General features: G+C 34.0%; 4 protein-coding genes across 8 annotated transcripts in view; 3 read left to right on the top strand and 1 right to left on the bottom strand.

Annotated features, from left to right (window-relative positions):
* Positions 1-923: 923 nt before the first annotated feature.
* Positions 924-4,713, top strand: LOC108727985 (nucleoplasmin-like protein ANO39). 3 transcript variants are annotated; one of them, XR_001936870.1, is made up of 5 exons: positions 924-1,762; positions 2,288-2,438; positions 3,097-3,301; positions 3,815-3,886; positions 3,963-4,713. XR_001936870.1 is itself a non-coding variant. In XM_018456331.1 (4 exons), the coding sequence occupies exons 1-3, from the start codon at positions 1,205-1,207 to the stop codon at positions 3,285-3,287; spliced, it is 900 nt and encodes a 299-aa protein (XP_018311833.1). In that variant the 5' UTR covers positions 924-1,204; the 3' UTR covers positions 3,288-3,301; positions 3,788-3,823. The 3 variants fall into 3 exon arrangements, 1 of the variants encoding a protein (XP_018311833.1); XR_001936869.1 differs by having other exon boundaries at positions 3,986-4,713; XM_018456331.1 differs by lacking the exon at positions 3,963-4,713 and having other exon boundaries at positions 3,788-3,823.
* Positions 4,714-6,231: 1,518 nt separating this feature from the next.
* Positions 6,232-7,769, top strand: LOC108727986 (phospholipid phosphatase 6). The gene is made up of 4 exons (XM_018456332.1): positions 6,232-6,451; positions 6,840-6,974; positions 7,059-7,158; positions 7,265-7,769. The coding sequence occupies exons 1-4, from the start codon at positions 6,443-6,445 to the stop codon at positions 7,648-7,650; spliced, it is 630 nt and encodes a 209-aa protein (XP_018311834.1). The 5' UTR covers positions 6,232-6,442; the 3' UTR covers positions 7,651-7,769.
* Positions 7,770-13,450: 5,681 nt separating this feature from the next.
* On the bottom strand, positions 13,451-15,961 carry WDR79 (Telomerase Cajal body protein 1 homolog). Its single transcript, XM_018456275.1, has 5 exons — positions 15,534-15,961; positions 14,874-15,406; positions 14,555-14,787; positions 13,967-14,200; positions 13,451-13,895 (listed from the first exon to the last, which is right to left on the bottom strand). Exons 1-5 carry the CDS (start codon positions 15,771-15,773, stop codon positions 13,666-13,668), a joined length of 1,470 nt encoding a protein of 489 aa, XP_018311777.1. The 5' UTR covers positions 15,774-15,961; the 3' UTR covers positions 13,451-13,665.
* Positions 15,962-16,620: 659 nt separating this feature from the next.
* Positions 16,621-17,465, top strand: part of if (integrin subunit alpha inflated) — a 68,422-nt gene continuing 67,577 nt past the window's right edge. For all 3 annotated transcript variants that reach the window (XM_018456320.1, XM_018456321.1, XM_018456322.1), the window contains exon 1: positions 16,621-17,223. In XM_018456320.1, coding sequence (XP_018311822.1) covers positions 17,039-17,223 — 185 coding nt within the window. In that variant the 5' untranslated portion in view covers positions 16,621-17,038. The remainder of the gene's footprint in view (positions 17,224-17,465) is intronic.

Below are 17,465 nucleotides of genomic sequence, written 5' to 3' on the forward strand. Positions count from 1 at the left end.
CTCTCTCTCTCTCTCACTCTGTTTTGCTCGCTCCTCTCTTGCTGCCTCCCTCTTTTCACCTCTCGGCTTATCCTGCTCGCTTTCGCCCTTTCTATCCCGCGACTGTTCCTCTCTGTCTCCACCGCTGCCGCTCACTCCCGTGAGTTGTTCGGCTGTTTTATTACTTTTATAAATGCCGCCGCCACGATGCTACTACTACCACTTGCTCGCGAATCGGCGCGGCAGGCGTTTCCTTTGTTGGTCGCCACCACGCTCCCATTGTTGCTTGCAGAAAGATGCGAATTTTAATTTGATATTGTCTAATATTATTTATGTATGCGGTTAGAGAATCCTGCGGAAGGATGCCGCTCGCACGGTCTCACATCTTGTGCCGTTTCTTCCATTCAATAGGAAACCGTAGTCGTAGCTATCTCAACGACTTAGCTTCGCATGGAAGCTCTTGTGTTTCGTTCTCCGTGCAGAGTCACCCAAATTCAATTTCGTAAAGATTATTTGAGGTTTGCCCATTAATTCTTTTTCATGCGTACAATTCTTCTTCCAGCAAAAAATTCAGCAGCGAATATATTATCCGATAACTGTTTTTTATACATATTATTTAACATGATCGATTTCAACGTGCAGCACGTGGTTCAGAGTTTCCCCTCGCAAATTTATTTTCTAAGAAAAAAATCTTACCTCTTCTCTTTCCCCCTAATAATGTCCGACCTATTGTGCAGATATTCTTAGCCGTCCTTCAATATGTTCAAAACCCCGTGGCACATTATCACGTCCCGTTCACCATAAACGTAATCTAATTACCGGCATGTGCGTGGTGTCCGCCAACGAGGCACAGCTAGACTTGCGCGTACGTGCTCGGTCCACCTAAAGAAATCAATATCACAGCAATCCAGGTTCACGCTACGAACTGCTTTGTACGCGCAACAGTTGCGTCGAGACAAGACACTCAAGAAGAGGTACGAGAATCGAATGCATCGCCGCGTGCCGACATCCGAGTTATTCGATCAACAAAAATAATCGGAAAGTGCATCCTCGGAGTTTTGGTCGATCATCAACTTTCATTGAATTGGTTGACTCTCAGTTGGAAAACTACTTCGAATGCCGCCTAACACATATCGCGTTGCAATGGAAATCCGCGAAAATGACTACACTGGTCCCGGACTAAAAATATTTAGGTAAACAACGTGGTACCATATACTTTGTCAAGATGACAGAGAAACGACTGTCGTTGGGCATCAACGTAAGCATTTTGCTGATATTGACGATATTTGGCGTGCTTCTGTCTTTGCCTTTGCGATTGTTGTTCGACACGAATTACTCCGACCAGAATCACGGAGATGAAAGTGATGTCAGTGACCCGGGCAAGAAAGAAAGAGAACACGCGATACCGATAGATCATCGAAAATTAAAGCGCTGTCCGAATCTGCAGTACGAGGATCGCTTGATGTCCGTCTTTATGAGCGATTACGACGGAAATTGCACGTACGTGCAAGACGACGAGAGCTACGATGACGAAGATGACGACGATGATGACAGCGACTCTGAAGAGGAAGAGGATAGTAGAGAGGATGAGGACGATGAGGAGGAGGAAACATACAGGTCCAAGAAGAGCATCGAAGAAATGAAAGAAAGCGCTGAAGAGATCTTGAAGTCGCGTCAAATGAAGTCCGTCACGGTGGCAGGCCACATACTCGTGACGATGTTGCTCGTATCAGTAATAGCTGCCCTCGTTGAAGTACTGCGAATACGCTTCGCCAGAGAAAAAGTATTGCGTCACATATTACAAAAGTCCTTAAGCGCTTGCGTTGGAACTTGGTATCCTTAAAGCGTAGGATATGTCTGTCGAATCGCACATCATTGAAAAATTTCACTTGAAGAATGTACATTTTTTTTAGAATCTTTCATTTGCTTCTTGAAAATAGCCTAAATAATTTTCAAAAGTTTTCTTAATTGTTCAAACACTTATTCTAAATAAAATCGTCATTTTAATTCTATAATTCAGAGATACTTTATTTCAACGCAAGCAATTAACTATACTATCCTTGATTATTTGAGCACATTATGCACGACTTGCACTCAAATATCGCTAGATGTAAGTTTAAACCCAGATTGAGCTAGATTCTATGTTGTTTGCACCATTGGGGAATAAATTGCGATATTCGGCAGAGACCGACGGGATAAGCGCTTCGCTGTTTTCCTCGCGGAGCTATAAGTAAAAACCGTCTCTCGATGCTCGGATAGACACGCATTCGTGAAACTATTGCACCTTCTCTTTTCAAAAATGCATAAGGATTCGTCTAGGGCAGGCACGATTATTTCACGGAGATGCTCCTCCAACGTGGACATACCCGCCACAAGACGTCCCATTTCAAGAGAATTAATTAGAAGCCATAAGTCCTTTGACATACCAGGAGTGCATCATTCCGCACTGCGTCTGTTAGGTATGTGTGTAAAATAATAAGGAATAAAACCTTGGCCAAAAATATTAGGCACATTATTTAACGTTTTAGTTCAAAAATTGATTGATAGCATTTGTTGTGAATTATCTTTTTGTTACAATAAGCCTTTAAATTTATGTATAATGTTGGTAATTAATAAGGACATAATATAGATAAAAGAATTTCAAATTAATGAAAACAGATAAGTACCTAATATTTTTGGCCAAGATTATAATCTCTAAGTACACAGATATTTATCATAATCAAGAAGATATCTAACAAATATGTGAGATATACAGAAAATCGATAAATTTCTATAAACACAATTATCTTGTGGGATCCTTAATGAAATTGAATGATCAGAAGTTTCAATTTAGATACTTCCCATGTATTTGCCTTTGCAATACTCTATATTATACTCCAGATATTTATCTATATCTTTAACAAAAAAAAAAACAATTAATAAAAAATATCGTAAGGAATAATAAAATTTATATATTTTGACTAAACAGAAAATAAATATTTTAATTATAACGACGTCTTCGATGATTGAGACACTAGCAAGTATTACTGGCACAATGCGAAGTATTGCGATCAGTACAAGACCGTTTTAACCCGATTAGTGGCGGTAAGGCGATAAAATTTAATTATCCATTCTCAGGAGCGCGGCCGCCCCCGCTTATCCGTCGCTCCTCATTTCCAACACCACAAGCGAAGAAAGCCGCTACTTCGTCTCTTTGCGGTATACCAAGTAAAGGGCTAACGCGGCGTCAATCGATTGAATCGGAAGAAGAAATCAAGATTGCTACTAACACTCTTCATCATCGCACCCGTCTAATTCGACGCCATTAAAACGACGAGAACAGGTGAAGGTTATTAACCCTTTGAGGTCCAAATTATTTCTCGCAAATTAATAAAAATCAAATATTTCGTCTTCTATTTAATCTAATCAGCAGATAGCGGGGTATAACATAAATTGAAGAATTTTTGTTATTTATCACGGAAAGAACAATTTTGCTAAAAAAATTTAAAAATTTAGTTAGATATAGATCTGAAAATAAATTTGCAAGAAAAATTTTTAGGTAAGAAAACTGATTGCTAGAATGTCAAAATTTTAAATTTTTCAGTAAAATTGTTCTCTCCGTGTAGAGGAATTTATAGAGCTCTCAAAACTCTATAGTTTACTGCTTATAATCAATAATTCGAAAGACTACTACAAAGTACAATGCCGAATCCAACGGTCATCGGATTGTAACTGAGCTGATTAACCATATCTGGAAGCATGATAAAATCTTGAATTTTTTTCCTTTGAAGATAAACAACAGATTGTATGACATAACAAATCCTCTCAGATAAATCAATAAATGCTCTCTTTTCAGTATATATCAAACCATCAAATGCCTTGTATCATCGGTGACAAAATTAACAGAGTATACGTCTTCTACTATACGGTATGTTCTCTCACGCGATAATTCTTATACAATTAGATAAAGAGTTAACGTATCAATCACTTCAAAAGATATATAGATAAGTATGTCACTTGTCAACAGGTAACATGCAACGCACAATCGATCACATTCGATCATCTTTCTTACGCTTGCGCAACGTCGAAAAATTTAAGAAACAGATCTTCCAACGCATCCCTTACGGCGGCTTCAATAGTGCTCCATTTCCGCGACGCTTTTATATCACGCTGTTTATTAAGTTTTGCTTTCTAGCCAAGCAATCTTTGAAATATTTAAGATTACATTGATTAATATACAGAATCAATTTTCAAGATCAAAAACTATCGCATGAGCTACGGTGGAAAGCTGAATTACTACAGCATGCCTGGACTAACATGTTTCAACAAAGTAATTTCTATTTTTTCCATATCCATCGTACAACGCTTTAAGGTCATTTAATCAAATGAAAGTAACTACAATCAATCTAACTTAACTTTCAATAAATTATTATCAATCTTCTTATCGCGCAATAATATTTGTTTCTAATGGACGTTCTAAAAATGTATGAGAAAAGCCAAATGTATATTCTTAAATTCAATTGCAACTAAAAGGGTGCAGTCTACTTGGCGCTATACAAATACTTCGAAGTATTTGATTGACCAAAAATTAATCTTTCAGAAAAAAGAATTTCACTAATCGATTAATCAAAAAATGCTTTGAAGCATTTATAGCATCAAGTAGACTGTAGTCTAAATTAATGATGTAGCAAAACTTTCATTTGAGATAAAGAAAAAATTATTTTTTTAAAAACACTTCTCTGATGTGTGTGTGTGTGTGTGTGTGTGTGTGTGTGTGTGTGTAAACCTTTTTGAAGGCACTTAAATTAAATAGAATATAAGTATGTATGCACACTTCTCAAACTAACAGTACAACGACCGAACATCCTTATCCACGTGACTTCTATCGTTTTCTTTAGGGATGCACCGGATAGTAAAATTATCAGATACCGGATATCGAATATTTCTCCGGATATTTCGTCGGATATCTGGAACAAGACTTCCAAAAAAAGAGAAAAATAGCGATAATAAATTTCTTTATTTTTCCGTGAAAAGGAAAAGAGAAAAGAGAACTATGCAAGAAATTAACAGCTGGCAAGAATAAAATTCTGCATCAATGACTTTCAATATAAAATTTCAGCCGAATTTATATATATATATATATATTATACCCGACCGAATAGTAAAAAAGTACCAGATACTACCGTATATCGGATATTTCCCGGATATCCAGTGCACCCCAGTTTTCTTAAAAAAACGCATTTATTATTTCTTTAATATGTGTATTAATATATTATACTCACAAAAGAATTATAAAAATCATTTTTTGTCTCTCTACAAAAGTCATAATAATAAACTTAAAATACAATTATTGTAATTTTCTTAGAATGTACATAAGTTTAAAGAAATAATTCCGATGTATTTTCGTAAAATGTAATTGTATTTCTGCTTCGACGGGTTTTCAACAAGCTTACACAGCTTCAATAAACTGATCATTGTCTCTCTTCTATGTGATATATACAATCAGCGTCACATCAAGTTGCATCAATTGTGCATATACACATTGTATTTATTGTAACTGAATGTGTTGGCACAGTTAACCAGTTTTATTCATAACTACAGATAACAAAAAATAATTTTATAAAATTCTATTAAATCTTTTGAAATTGTACAGCTCAGAATTCATTTTAGCCTTATAGCATTATATTCTTCGGATTCTTTGTTAATTTTAGGAAATTAATGTTTTCGCAAGCCACTTTTTAAGTTTGTATTTTAAATTATTTTTCAAATTTTAGCTAATATTATTTCTAGAGCAAAATACCAATGATTCAATATTATTTCTTTAATATGTGTATTAATATATTATACTCACAAAAGAATAACATAATAAGAAATAAACAAATTTTTAACTAAAATATATAATATAAGAATATTTTAAAATAATATAAAACTAAAAAATCCAAAATGGTTTTCCTTCAGATAACTTGACATAGTATAAGAAATAAAGGAATAAATTAAGTGTTATATTTCACAACGTTTGATTTTTCCAAAGAGGTATGAATTTTGTCATTTGTTTTTAAAAATATTTATAATAATTAATATACTCATTCGTCCAATGTTGATTTAATCAACTGTTTCTAATTGTTGGTAAAGTGGAAATTATCAGAAAACATGATAGAGGGCAAAAACAGCGTGGATTTATCAATGCGCGCCATCTGTCGAGCTGTTAATGTTATTTATTCATACTGAATGTGATATCAGATATGGTACTGCAATTCATTGTGATTCACCTTAGTGAGTTGAATATTTGGAGTTGAATATCTATTCGCTATCGATCCATTCTGAGGAAAGACAAGAATGTGTTATATGAATCAGCTGTTTGCTGATATTTAACACAGTCTTCCTTTATTGTGATTATATAACACTATAAATAATGTGATTTATCAGAGATAAATAATATTGATACATTTTGTTACGTTAGCAATTATTATCAGTGGAAGGCAACATGGAAACGGTAGTTATCTCATTCTTTTGAGTCTTTCGTAATTCATTATATTCATTTGGCTATTTTGGTTATGACAGTCTCTACTGCGCTTTAATAGGCCTATTCTTTTTGGCTGAACTTTTGCACCAGTTCATCTTTCTTCTTTTTCTCTCCAGGAAGAAAGAAGAAGAAGGAAGATGAACTGGTGCCAAAGTTCAGCCAAAAAGAACAGGCCTAATAATATATCACATATAGTTCATCACTTAAGTATAGAATTATCCAAGTTGTAAATTATATTCTTTAGATGCAAGTGGACAATATACATATATCTAACCATATATATATTGTGTTTCTTTTTCTCTACAAATTTTACTTACGAACAAAAATATAAATAATTATTATTTTTTATACTTTCAAGTCTGACAAGAGAGAGATTTCAACTACATTGAGGAAAGTATTGGCAGTGGATGCTTATTTAACAGATGAGTTTGTTAAATTAGTGGAAAAGATTTTACCTTTAAGACAATTAAAAGTGCATAACAAATTATTAGAGGTATAAATAATTAATTATTTCTTTATTAACTACTGTTATAAGCTTCTCTAATAATATTAATTTGTTTTTTCTATCTGTCTGTAGATATCATGTCACGGTATACCTTGGCTTGCAATATCTCTTGTTTCAATTTGGGTTTTCAATATCAAATCCTTGTATCAAATGCAAATGAACCTTTTAATAGGTAAAATTCAAATAAAATTCTATTAAAATTGATTCACTTACAGTATGTTGATTGTGTTTCTCAAATCGATTGATTAGGATACATAAATAAAAAAAAATCATTTCAGGATTGTTGCTCGACATCATCATAGTTGCTGTGCTCAAGGCAGTTACAAGAAGGAGACGACCAACCATTAATGACGATCCATTCTCTTTGGGTCCTGATAAATATTCTTTTCCATCAGGACATTCATCTCGTTCAGCATTTGTTGTGTATTTTTTCTTCAATCTGTGGCCTATATCGCTGATATATTCACCACCTTTGCTAGCATGGTCCTTTTCTGTATGCATGTCCAGACTACTGATGAGAAGACACTACATATTAGATGTACTTGGTGGTGTACTTTTAGGTATCTTCGAGGGCCTACTTATGGGTTATATGTATCTAGAACAGGAGACGTGTATGTATTTAATTTCATGGATTACGGACGAAAAAATACCTGGGTCTGAATAGTGCTCAGATTATTGTGATATATAAAATATATTGGATTGTTTATACATATAATTTTTATAATCAGTTATATTTTTTATTAAAATAATAATGTCAATTAGAAAAATCTGAAAGTTTAGAATGTCCATAATTACACAATTGCGAATTACAAATTTATTTTGTCACATATTTTTCAAGAATATTAAAGTATTCACATATCACATGTGCTTCTTTTTTATTGATAATTAATCACTGATATTAATTAGTACAATAGTTCACAACACACTGATGTTACTGTTATAGTCATAAAAAAATATGTCATTGCCAAATCATTATCATAACAGAGTAATGATAAGGAAAGTAACAGCGTTACAAGTAACTTGTTACTTTCATTCCCTGCAATTAAGTTAGTTGGAATTTGATCCCTTCTCGCTTAATCAATTCGATAAGTGCGTTTCTCGACCGCTTTCATCTTGAGCCCTGGGACCTCGCATCCACCATTTCAAGAGACCTAGAGAGCTAGAGTTTAAGGACGAAATGTATCTTTAGGCCTGTTCTTTTTCCACACCAAGTTCTAAACTGGTGTACACTGATGCAGTAAGTTAGAGTGAGACAGGTAATAGTATAGGTCTGTTTTTTATTGCTGCATTTTCTAGTACACTCAGCAATAAGTTGAAGTGAAATAAACTTATATTTATTGCACCGGTTCAGAGTGCAGCAATAAAAAACAGACCTTTTGTTTCACTCTAACATATTGCACTACAGAACTAATTCAGAATTCTTCGAAAAAGAACAAACGATTTGTCTCACTGAAAGACCTGGACTCTGGAGCAACCTGAATGAATCTGAAAAAGCGTGAAAGCAATCATACCAGCCTTTTTCCTGTAATTGCAAAATTCGTTCATGTATTAGCATTAATTGGAAAAGTAGCCAACTATATGTATAGCAATACTTTTCCAGTCTGTTGATACACCGCTATTTCATTCATGTCCATAACAGAATCAGCGATCAGGGTCTAGTGTAGTGGAGTACTCCACACATGTGAATTTGGTATTTATTAAGTGTCCATACATGTCATTAAATTGCTTCTGGTTATACTTGGATCACTTTTACAAGCGGTTGTTTTCAATACGGTTCTTTAATACAATTAAAAAATCTACTTTTGTGCATGCAACAATGCTTCAAAATCGTTTGAACGGTGTAGCCATAATTAATTTTTTTAAGCTTAAGAAGATTTAGAAAAGAGATTATAAATGAATTAATAAATAAAAATAATATTTGACGAGTTATATTCGCAATAAATAAATAATTGAAGAAACAAGAAATTATGTACTTTATCTATTTTTTACTTTTATTTATTCCTCTTTCTCAGCAAACACCAAGTTACATGTAACAATTAATACAACTGTAGCATAACACACGTAATATATATTACGTTTACAGTTATTATACATATATTACAGTTATATTCTTATATATAAATTACAACTAATTATAACAGGTACGTTACGTGTAACTTGAGGTTGGCTGGATTTGAATGTCTTTAAGTATTACATACGAATTTATATATTCTTATAATATTTTTATGCAATGTACTTATTTGATACCAAAATAAAAAGAACATAAAGAAAAAATTATAATATACAAAGTAATCACAATACAATATAATAAAATATAATACAACAATAAAAAATAGATTCAAATCTTTTTAATATAAAATATAATATACAAAAATTTCTTATAAATTTTTACAACATTTTTGCTTTTATGTATAAGATATCTCGTATACAAAATGCATATCATAACACAAAATTCGCGTATATTTCAAGAAAATCCGAATTCTGGTTCTGCTATAACAATCTTTACGTTTTTATTTAATAAATCTTTTAGCAATACAATATTTATTAACAGGTTCTTAAACGAAAATTTCAATTTCGCATTTCCTTCTGTGGAAGTAAAAGTTGTTGAATATTAAGAAACTCGAAACTGAATATTCAAGCAAGTTAATTTGACGAATTTTGTCTTATAATATGTGCCTGCATAAAAAATGGAATTATGAAATTATATTTTTTTAATGCAGATTTTCAGCCCATTTTTACCAAACATATTTACTAGTATGTAAGTATATTCCAAAGTCTCTAATTACCAGCAATTAAAACAGTTTTATATTTTTAACTTTAAACAAGTCGTATCAGTTTTTTCTCCGATATTCCTACGATTTTATATTTTAAGTAAGTTTCTGGAACTTATTCTATACTTTTATTTTAAATAATTCGTTATTAACAGTTATTTTACCGAGCCGTTATCGGTATTATATACCTATACATAAGTTTAAAGAATTTCTGAAACACAGAGTAATTTGCAGCAATAGTAGCGTCTCAAATTAATTTTTTAGCTGAAAAATTAAATGATACTTAACAAGATATTTAATACTTTTAGTCGAAAAAGCTGTATTTAGCGCAAATTGTTTCAATGCAACATTAAGAAAATTTGCGTGTACTTTGTGTAAAGAATGTAAGAATATTATCAACCTTTATTTAAATATGAATCTCTCATTATAAAAAGAATAATGAAAATTGAGACGTAACGTTGAAACATCAAAAATACCAGCCACGCGAATAATTACAAATTACGTTTTCATTGAATAAACCGTGAATATTTTTCATACGCGACGGTAGACTGTCCGAACGGCGAGCAGCGAGAGGGGGGGCCGAGCGCCAGCGGAATAACGAGGAGTGGGATCGCGCGCGCGGCGCGGAGGCGGACTACGTCGTCACTTCGGTATTCGCTCGGCGATTTCAGAGGAGGATGGCTGCGTTACGAGTCGCTCCGGATTTCGCATTCATTCATGCAATTCATTCATTCCAGATAAGGTAAATGTCCCAATAGCCGGACGTTTAAGCGTTTATGTTCGCATTAATAATACAATTTATAATATTAACGTACATATATTACGAGATAAGTAAAGTAACATCGTTTACATTTTTAATATTCTCTGACAAATAGGCTTTATTGCTTTACTTCTTACATTCGTTACGCACACACTCAGCTCATGAATATTTTGAATATTTCAATCGTGTTACAATAAGCGATTATTAGTTTGTAATAACTTTCTGTTACACGAAATCCGCGCGATGTACTGAATATTTTTAACAAAGGATTAACGCATTGAATTATTATTATTCTAGTTGAAGGATATGCACGCATTCTATTATTTATTTAAATGTTTTAATTAATAATTGTTATAAATGGTTTCAAATAATTTTTCCTTGCTTAAAAGGGAGTCTTGAGTTTTCAAATGAATACGAATATTTATATCAAAAAGGTTTTTAATATAAATATTCGTATTCACATTTATTAATTAAAACATTTAAATAAATAATAATAAAGAATGCGTGCATATCCTTTAACTAGAATAACTCAATGCGTTAATCTTTCGTTAAAAATATTCAGTACATTTCACGGATTTCGTGTAACAAAAAGTTATTACAAACTAATAATCGCTTATTATAACACGATTGAAATATCCAAAATATTTATGAGTGTGCGTAACGAATGTAAGAAGTAAAGCAATAAAGCCTATTTGTCAGAGAATATTGTAAAAATGTAAAAGATATTACTTTACTTATCTCGTAATATATGTACGTTAATATTTCGACAGTTAAATGATCGGCGCGCGGCCTTGGGGTTTGCTTTGTCGTGGACGGGCGGCGAGAGACGGCACGGAGAGGCACTCGACGCGTCACGCGGCGCGTCACGCGGTATAAGTCACGCGGCGCGTCACGTTTACGCGCGGGTACCGCGCAGTCATTCGTTCCCTTACCGATGCTCGTACAAACAGGTAGTCGTGTCGCGTGCCGTTCTTCTTCACATTTCTTTTTGAAACGTAATCGCGAAAAATGCTGGATATGATACAAAACATTGTACTATATGAATGCTAATCGTGCGAGCTAGTAATCGTATATTGTGAGTATTCATAAAATACAACGTATTATATCTAGCATTTTTCGCGATTACGTTTCAAATAGAAATGTGAAGAAGAGCGGCACGCGACACGATTATCTGTTTGTGCGAACGGTGGTCACGCGAATCATAAAAAAGCAACGTTAATATTCTCATGCAAATAACACAATTTCTGCTTTCACAATTAATATTGTTCATAATCATGTAATTAATAATTTAATTAATTTTTTGTTCTCGTGCCCTTTTCGTTATACGATCCGTATAAAAAATTAAACGTAACTTTGGTACTATTTGTCGATAATAAAAGAAACATTTCTCTGTTTTATTATAAACTCTAGCCTATTCCGTTGACTCTAATCATATTTTACAAACATCGTCTATAAATAAAAGATATTCAGCCCTTTTGTCTGCTCTGAATTTATTTCGCAATTCGGCGACGAATTAATGTTTTTGATATTCATTTCCAAAAGTTAATCGATAATTGCACAGTAGTATAGATAATAGCTGTATATTACATTTTTTCAGATGACATCTTCCCTCTCACGGGTACACCTTGACGTGGTGGGAGGGCTCAGTACCCAGAGGATATACACGAAAAGAACGGTTTTTCTCAAGTATCTAAAAATTTTCGGATCTATCTGAATGATATATCTAGATAAATTTTTAGATATTGAGTAAAATCGTTCTCTTCGAGTAAATCCAACGACGGGGAAGCTAACGTACCCTCGTCGCCGAATTAAATAAAAGTGAACGAACCGTAGCCGGTTATTATCAAATATGAAAATAAATCAAATTAATTTCAAATTTTATTGAATTTTCAGCTTAACCCTTAAACCTTCTTTGTAAATTTCTATACGCACGTACAAATTATGTAACGCGTTGATATTTATATAATTAATTTTATTGTAAATGAATGTATGTATAATAGTATTAGGTACGTAATATAAAATATATGTAAACTATGTCCAGATAAATGCCATCATATTTACTTTTGTAATTTGCGCAATAATTATTAATAAATTAGACATTTATTGGAATGTATATATCCATATTGAAATCTATTCAATACAGATAGCATTTATCTTGTCGTAGTAAACCAAATTGTTGCTTCATTTATGTAAATTGTACGAAATCGATGAAACATATGATAACAAAAATTGTTTATTGATTTAAGAAGTTTAATAAATATTTAATTTTGAAACTTTTTTAATTTGGAGTTTATTTTGAATATCAAAAGATCATTAATAATGTAACGTTTTCGATTTCATATCCATTAGTTTGATTTTATTGGTGTTTACACAGTTTTATAGAGTTTTAAATAATGATAATATAATAATTCATAAACAATTATAAAATTTCGTTGTATAAAATAGTTACGGAATAAAGAAGGAAAACAGGCTGAAAATAAGGAATATTCTGTAAAAAACTATCTGTACAGATATTTACATATTGAATAAGGGTAGTAAACCTCCTTGAAACGGATTACTATTTACACTCTTGTTCGCTTATTATCTTTAGTTCCAATCAATCTTTCGTGTAACCCTTGATGGAAATAAATCGCTGAAATCGCTAAAATCTCTATCTCAATTGACCCATTTCAGTATAATTCATAATGAAACGAGTCAATTGATCAGCGATTTTCAGCGATTTCAGCGATTTATTTCCACCAGGGACACGTTGGATATACATGGAGTGAGGATCAAAATCACAGAACAATTACGAATCAATCACAGTCTCATGTAACATCTCAGACCATACATGGAATGAGGGCCGAACATGATATAATAACTGCGAGTTATTTATCAATTACTACATTTACACGGCTCGATTTACGTCGATGTTATGACATCAATGTTATGAAACTGGCCAATCATAACTATTCTTCTGGAGAATGGAACAACTATGATTGGCCAGTTTCATAACATCGATGTTATAACTTCGTAAATCGAGCTGTGTAAACGTATCAATTACTATCACACGAGCTACACATCATCTGAAACATTTGGTTTTGTTTTTGTTTTATTCAATGCGAAATTATCCATGTATAAGTAAAACATTATCTAAAGCTGTATTATCTCAAGAAGCCCACCATAATCTCACGCTGTTGTCCCTATGTTTACTTTTAATATGCTTGCCATATTGTCTCTGTCCAGAACTGGTTGCTATTATAGGTAAATTTGCGTGTAAGCTTACTCCATTTATACAGTCTTTGGATAGTCTTATTTTATATTTTGGATTCAAATTCTCTTCATCATAATTTGTAATTTCTGGTAATTCCCATACAATGATATTTCCATCAACACCACCTATGGAATATGTAACATTAATGAGGTATATTACATTATGCTATTTATCATTTTACATTTTCTAAACTGACCAGAGATTATTTGTTTATTGTTAGGTGTAACAGCAAACTGTATTCTTTGATTAGTGTCCGATTGCCTTCCTTCAAGAGAATAAAGAATATTCCCAGGATTACGAAGGTCCCAACATAGAAATTCACTATTTTTCCGAACAACGGAGAACAACTTCATTCCACAAGAACTAAATTCAATTTGTGTTACACCACTTTCAGTTTTAAAGATGCATAATGGCCCATCCTTATACAAACCTTCAAGTATACAAAAAAGAAAAATTGTTTTTTTTTAGAAGACATAATATGTCTAAATTCTAAGAATCATAAGGCTCATAACATATTCTCGTAAGATTTATAAGAACTTTTAAGTGTCTATGTACCTTTATACAATATCTTTACAGACAGCTTCTTACTAGCCATAAGATTTACAAGAGAGAAATCATAGATATTTACTAACAATCGTACGTCTTACGATATGTACGCATAAAATTAGAATACTAGTCATAAGTTTTATGAGAACAAGTTACAAGTCTTATCATTGTGCTTGGAATTGACCCAATAATGTTAAAAATTCTATATATTTAACTAAATCTTATCACAGATACATACCAATACATTTAGAATATGAACCGAAAGCAACTAAGCCTGGCATGATTGGATTTTCACGGATACATGAAACCAATCCGGTCATATTTGGAAAATCGTGTTTAAAGTGAATATCGCTTGTTTGACGTCCGGGATGATCTGTATCGAAAGTTCTTACAGCGTTCTTGAAACCACACCATATTTCCCTTCCTGAATCCACAAATTGGACACTAATAGATGCTTCTACTTCGTCAACTCTAAAAAAAAAGGATAATTTTTTCCTTTTTTTACGTACTCTCACAAAGTTGCATTGAAAATTCAAGCAAATGTTGCTATTACTAACTGATTATAAGCTCGGTATGTTGCACGTAATTCTCCTGTAAATGCATCCCATAAATGAACAGGACTCTCTCTACTGGTACTAAGAAAACAACATGTTGCAGGTTCCCATGAATTCATAAAGGGATACCAGCAAGTGTCATATATGAGACCACCTTCTTTAATGGTCAAAGCAGATGTAAAGTCGGTCTGTATAAAACCAGATGGAACTTGGCCAGAGTACAATTCTCTAGGAAGTTCATAAAGGCGTATCTTGAAGTCTTCCGATGGTACAAGTAAGCATGTTCCATCTGGAGACCATTGACAACCTTTCGTAAAATTTTCATGCATATCTGTGGACTGATATTCCTTAGTAGCTACACATAATATCTTCGGTGCTCTTGACCAGTTGTAATTATAGACGCAAGGAGAATCTGTTGAGCTAGCATCTTCTAAATTTACATTTCTTGGCTCTGTGACATTTGCAGTTTCATTATTTCTCGTTTGTTTCGTTATTGCAAGATTTACTATTTGTTTCGGTAAGGTATCACACGTTACCTATAATTTGAAGAATCATTATTTAGCAATTTGCTTAAGTAACATAGCAAATGATTTATCACATAAATAAAGAAACTTTATTAATTTGTAAGTAAAGTATGCTTGTCTGTATCTGTCTCAAACTTACATGTGATTGTGAAGAGGTGAGGAAGTCAGTTTCATTCGGCATTTTATTAGATTCCAAACAAGTTTCCTTATTCAACAAATTGCAAGAGTCTTCAGTCATTACGAATACATTTGATTGGGCTGGATTGGTCTCATCAGCTACGCTTTCTGCATTGTTTTCTTCCGTTTCATCATTTTTATTTAAAGTTTTACATGATGTTATCGACGGACGTGATTCAACGTCCGTTCCTTCACATTCCATTGTTCACTCAGTTAACTACACGAAAACACAGATCTCTCCTAGACCTAGAAAACTTTCGTTTATAATAATAATTCACGTAAATTCCATGGATATGGGAATTTATCCCATATCAAGATTACTTGCAGGAGCAAGAAGAAGACAAGGAGATGGATTTCGAATCTCGCTATAAAGTCCTAACTTTAATTAGAAATTGTCGTTAGTTTAAGTTAGGTTAAATCATGCGTGGATTTTAGTTATGAAATTATACGTTTGGCGCGTTGCGTTCGTTTGTGTAGTTAGAGACCCTAGAAATTATAATATCCCTAGAATACCGAGTCTGACCGAGCCTGAAAAACTCGACGCTATCTTTTCATTGGTTCACACACATAAGTCCTTAAAATGGTAGTACCAATCAAAATGTAGCATACATTCCAAGAACATTCGATTTTGAACAGATCGGAGCAACCTACACTGCTGTGTTCGGGGAGACATTATTAAAAGTTAAGTGTATTGAAATTTAATGTACTTTTCATTTACGGATATGAGTGATGTTTTAATTAATCTGATACGTTAACGTTTAATACATTTACGTTCATTATGCAAAGTGCACGGCGATAGAATTCTACTCTAAATCGCGATGTATTGATTGTCTTAAGCAAGATTACATAATTTCTTTTTTTTTTTCAATCGCCATAATCGTGATACGACCGTCGTAATACGAAAAATCGGTTTGTGGTTGGTATAATAAGTAGCGCGTCGACGCTTATATCGCGAACGACGCGACAGCGACGGCGACGTCGCGACGCACGTCGGCTAAGATCAGCGGGCAGCACCGCGCCGTGGGTGGGAGTCTCTTCGGCCGTCGAGACTCGAGTAAGCGAAGACTATACCCGAAAGAGTGGTGCTCGACTCAGCTCAGTCTGTCCGCGGGCGTCCGTCAAGCAGACTTCTCCGGCTCTCTTTCTCCCTCCCTTCCTCCTTACCCTCCCTCGTCGTCGGTCTCTCGAGGGCTTCGCGCCTCGTGGAAGACACATGTCGTCGGCTGGTGGTGCAGCTGCTACCGGCTAACTCACCGCATAATCGTGCGCAGTTGACGTTAATTCAAAACAAGACGGTCTCCTAGTTCGATACCACGTCGTGTCGTGTTGTGCCGCTCTTTGCTTATTATTATTAATTTCTTTCGTATTTTCGTCTTTCGCGCGATCGGTTCTCATATATGAAAGTGACTCGACACAGTGACAGAGTGCTCGTAGTGCGGCCAGTGACACGCCAGACCAGCGGACAGGATGTGGTCGACGGGGCTTCTCTGGACGAGTCTCCTCGTCGGGCTCGCGATCGTCGGTTCACCAACCTGGCACGTCGTCGACGGCTTCAACATCGAGACGAAACATTATGCGGTGTATCGCTTGGAGGAGAGGTCCATGTTTGGGTTTGCCGTGTCAACGTATCGTGACAGATATGCCCGCGGATGGTGAGGCTTCTTTTTTTCTTCATCTTGATGAAATTTTTAAGAAACGAGTAGGGTGCTTTCCACCGAGAGACACAGCGTAACACGGTCATTATTTTATCTTTGTTTAATGTTAGTAAACAAGAAAGACATAATAATTCAGTATGTTACACTGTGTCATCTATGTCTCTTGCTGGAAAGCATCCGGGATGAAATGATAATGTCGTCTAATATTAAATCAATTAGCTATTTTGAATTTTCATCAT

This window comes from Mycetomoellerius zeteki, unplaced genomic scaffold (genome assembly GCF_001594055.1).
Source record: "Mycetomoellerius zeteki isolate Tzet28-1 unplaced genomic scaffold, Tzet1.0 scaffold565, whole genome shotgun sequence".
Lineage (NCBI taxonomy): Eukaryota > Metazoa > Arthropoda > Insecta > Hymenoptera > Formicidae > Mycetomoellerius > Mycetomoellerius zeteki.